Source organism: Nicotiana tabacum, chromosome 8 (genome assembly GCF_000715075.1).
Source record: "Nicotiana tabacum cultivar K326 chromosome 8, ASM71507v2, whole genome shotgun sequence".
Classification (NCBI taxonomy): domain Eukaryota; kingdom Viridiplantae; phylum Streptophyta; class Magnoliopsida; order Solanales; family Solanaceae; genus Nicotiana; species Nicotiana tabacum.
This window is the reverse complement of record NC_134087.1, coordinates 16,807,370-16,812,058: the sequence shown is the minus strand read 5'-3', so window position 1 is coordinate 16,812,058 and position 4,689 is coordinate 16,807,370. Positions and strand designations below refer to the sequence as shown.

Below are 4,689 nucleotides of genomic sequence, written 5' to 3'. Positions count from 1 at the left end.
TCATAGTCAGTTGTGTGGATGATATTGACGCTTTTTTTGGGAAAATTTTCAGGAAACCCCAGTCGTTACCCTTTGGGTGTGCACTGGCTAACCTGTTCATTGTGCAATACTATCTCGCAAACTATATAGGAGATATAAACTGTACTACGCAAGTCCGATATGACGAGCTCTGACTGAAGAGGCTGCTGGCGAGAGGAATTGGTCCTTTCCATGGTGGGAAACCACTCACCAACCAACTTACCCAACCCTTGCGGGTAAAAAAAAAAAGGTAAGTTTTTGGTCTTGTTCTCAACCAAGAGAACAGCAAAATAAAAAGAATGTGTTTATTTCTACTTGAAAACATCCTGATAATTTTTCCATGCACTAAGAAAGAAGAAAGAAAGATACTACTACTACACAATAGTACGAGTACTATCTAATTAGAATTAAACTATAAAAGTTACTACTTCCCTTTGCCCATCCAAATACTTTTCCTAACCTTATTACCACCATTTGAAGGTTCTCCTTTTGCAGCAAAAACAGACTCTTCTTCCTTGACTTCATTCTTGGAACCACTTTTCACTGAATTATTGGCTTTGTGGAATTTCATTGGATCGTTGTTGTTCAAGCCGCAAACTTTGTAATCCTTACCCTTTTCCTTTGGATTCTTGTAATGAACCATATTGGCTAGACCAGCACCCTTTCCATTTTTAGTAATATACTGCCTAAGACTTGGTCCTGAAGAAGCATCAGAAGCCATGGAATCATCAGTATCACCATCTTCGTTGTCGTCGCGATTAATGACTTCTTTATTATTATCTTCTAATTCATCAAAATCCTCATTTTCCAGCTCATCATCATCCTCACCATTTGAAGGAGAACCAATGTACATTGTCCACCCTGATTCACTGCTGTTACATTCTTCTGCTTCTCCAAAAAATTTGGAATAGTCCATTTCCAGTGCCAAAAGCAGAACACTCAAAAGTGAATAAAAAAGGATGATAAAATACGAGAATTAATAAGAGTAGTGCATTTAGATGAATTAAAAGACAGAAGAGTGGAGTTGGTAGTGCTGATGAAAAAGGCAAAGGAATGTAGATGAAAGAAAAACACCTGTTAATAACATATGTTTTTTATCTGCACAGACCAATACAGCTCTCCCACACAAAGAAAGAACGTGCCTAATCTTATACTTTTGAAAGCAACCCAAACCCCTGTATTTATTTTTGTTCTCCCTTTTTTTCAATAGCTGGAATTAAATTTTTACCTCATGGATACATGTACATAGCCATTATTTCCCCTTACTTTATATCACCAAAGGGACAGGTAGAAGCTGTTAAATATGATAGAGATACATGTCTTATACTATGCACCTATTGCTCGGACTCTCCAAAATAGCTGCCGCACCCGTGTCGGATCTTCCAGAAATATTTTCAGAGGATCCGTGCACCCATTGATATTTTCGGAGAGTCCGAGCAATATAGATACGCACGAGACAGTAGAATATCATGAGAAGAATGAGATCCTTCCACTTTTTATAGCCGGACTTTTGCGCCTCGAGCCTTGAAAATAGAGAACGTAATATGATAGAGATGCATGTCTTATAAAAGGCACTAGACTAGAGTGTCATGAGATGGATGAGATCCTTCTTCCAATTTTAACCAGACTTTTGCGCCTCGAGCCTTGAAAATAGAGAACGTAATATGATGGAGATACATGTTTATAAAAGGCACGAGATAATAGTGTCATGAGATGGATGAGATCCTTCCACTTTTAACCAGCCGTTTGCGCCTTGAGCCTTGAAAATAGAGAACGTAATATGATAGAGATACATGTCTATAAAAGGCACGAGATAATAGAGTGTCGTGAGATGGATAGGATCCTTCCACTTTTAACCAGACATTGGCGACTCGAGCCTTGAAAATAGAGAACGTAATATGATAGAGATACATGTCTTATTAAATTAAAGGCACTAAACAATAGAGTGTCATGAGATGAATGGGATCCTTCTTCCACTTCTAACAAGACGATTGCACCTCTAGCCTTGAAAATAGAGAATGTAATATGATTGAGATACATGTCTTATAAAAGGTAATAGACAATAGAGTGTCATGAGATGGATGTAATCCTTCCACTTTTAACCAGCTGTTTGGGCCTCGAGCCTTGACAATTCTTCTCTTTGGTGGGCCCCACTGCATGAATTCAAATTAGTCGGATCCGATACAATGCATAGAGGAAAAAGAAGGCAGGAAACTTTCCTTTGAGTAAATGTGAAAGGACAGAATTGGGGCTGCTCTCACTTAGGGTCATAGGTTTTAACTGGTGAAGAGAAGATAAAAATATTTATTGCTTAGAATTCTGAACATGACTTATTAATAAGAAGCTGTAATACTTTGATGCAAAATACAGAGGAGGTGCACAGCCTATGAGCTAGTGAGAATAATGTGTATAAATATTGTGTAGCCTTTGATCTTAATTATGGGACAAATGAACCTCCTCACAACCCTCATTTATTTTTCACTGCCTGATTTTGTATGTCATGTCAAAATAAAACAAAAAGCATGCGAGTAAATGAAAAATGCAGCTTTTCTTCTGTGAAATTAGAAGAAGCCAACTGGAGTTTTCTTCTAATAATAGTAGTCTTTTCAACAAGCAGTGTAGATTTGTACCAAGAGGGCAAATAGAAGTTTTAATTAACATCTTTTTAGTCTCTCTTCGTTATAATCATTTAGTATCCAGAGCTCACTGATTCAACTAATCTTGATTTACATTGCGTACTAAAAGGGAGAGCACACCCTATCAGGACTTTCTCCATTGTCAAGATTCAAACTACGACCTTTGGGTTAGTGGCAGAGCCACCTTATAGCAAGGGGTGTCAACTGACGCTCCTTCACGATAAAAATATACTGTATATGTAGGTAAAAAAAAATTATATGCATATACACTATATGTTGACTTCCCTTAATTTTTTTGTATATTTACTTTTATATATTTTGACACCCTGTGATAAAAATTCGGGCTCCGCAATTGCTCTAGGTAGTTAGTCAACTTCTTTCACTCTTTATTATTTCTATTCTCTTTGGTCTTTTCATCTGATATTTTCCCAAAGCCTTGTTGGTGCATCACAATTATGCTTTCTAAAACCTTTTTACTTTTCCTTTATAATACAATTATTACATGTTAGGAATGATCTTTTTCCAGTTGTGGTAATCTTGGACGGTGATCTGGCAAAATGGTTAGATCTAAATCTTGAAAATATTTTTGTTGCTAGAAGACCTAGTTTATTGGATTTTTTGAGGGGTCATTTTTTCTTAATATTAAGGGAAAGAACAAAAGGGATTTAAGATTCAGAACAATGTAGGAATGGGACATACCTTGCCTTTAATACCCTTTTTAGTTGTTCCTCACTTGTAAATCCTAAAATGACAGACAATTGTGACCCATGTTTTATTCTTGTTTCTTGTCCTTTTTAGGTGATCATGTCTTAAATTGCACTTTTCTTGGGCTCCATGTGATTTAAGCAAAAATATCCAGCAAATTCTTTTTGGCAATAAGACAAAATATCCCATGGCTGGAAAGATTTCAATCTAACCAGGCCACTTCACTTTTTTGCCCTTTGTATGTAAATGTAATGTGAAGTATAATAGGCATGAGGGAACAATAAGATAATGTTTGGTAAGTGTTCAAGTCAAACTTATATATGACAAATCTATGCCTTTCCCATTTCAAATGTAGGTACGTATATGTATTAAATTGCTAATATATTTTTTCTCGGGCTATTATCAGAACAGTACAAAATTTTATTGCTAGGTCCACTCATTGAACAATTATGGTTCATCCTATATAACTTAAAACAGTTCATTGAACATTTTTTTGTGATTAGATATATTATGAAGTTGCTGCTTTTTTCTTATGGAACTTTCCCTCCATAGGTATTACTTAATAAGTTACTATTGTCAAATGTAACATATACTCCTTAATTTTAACACAGTTGGATACTATTTGGATGGTGGTTCCTAGCTCTAAGCATATAATTAATTAAGGCAAAAATGATACTGTGTAGCCACTCTCAAAATAATAACCAAATATATATATATTATGTATATTATATACAAATTTTATACACTTTTTAGACTACTAAATAAATAGTTTCTGACAGGCTAAAAGTGAAAAAATCCTATTATTATGGCTTAACGTTGTCATACCTATATCAACAAATACAAGTGGTTGGTGCATCAGTTGAACATGTATATAGGTGTGAATTCGGCAAACTTGGCACACCAAAAAAGAAAACCACAATATGCTACGTTTTAAAAGTATGTTCTTTTTAAATGAGCGATCACACAGTTCAAAATGGTATTAGAGCACACAATATGCTACTTGCTCTCCTCTTTATTCCAAATTTCACGTGCTATTTGTTTAAAGCTTGGGGAAAATATTACTCCCTCCGTTTTAATTTATGTGAACCTATTTCCTTTTTAGTTCGTGTAAAAAAGAATGACCCCTTTCCTTATTTGGAAACAATTTACCTTTACACAATAATTTATAGCCCCACAAAATATATATGCCTCATTTTACACCACAAGATCTCTCTTTTCTTAAACTCCGTGCCCAGTCAAATGGGTTCACATAAACTGAAACGGAGGGAGTATATTAAACCAATCAAATACAGTAATTATGTTCTTTTTTATTAGTGTCACCCATAGTTCT

At 35.3% G+C, this 4,689-nt stretch overlaps 1 protein-coding gene across 1 annotated transcript; it reads right to left on the bottom strand.

The window, feature by feature from the left end:
- Nucleotides 1-346: 346 nt before the first annotated feature.
- LOC107780503 (protein SOB FIVE-LIKE 4-like) lies at nt 347-2,351 on the bottom strand. The gene has a single exon (XM_016601053.2). The coding sequence runs from the start codon at nt 932-934 to the stop codon at nt 443-445; it is 492 nt and encodes a 163-aa protein (XP_016456539.1). The 5' UTR covers nt 935-2,351; the 3' UTR covers nt 347-442.
- Nucleotides 2,352-4,689: the final 2,338 nt, after the last annotated feature.

Coding starts and splice junctions, on each gene's coding strand:
- LOC107780503 (XM_016601053.2), bottom strand. CDS start 934: ATGGACTATTCCAAATTTTTTGGAGAAGCAGAAGAATGTAACAGCAGT.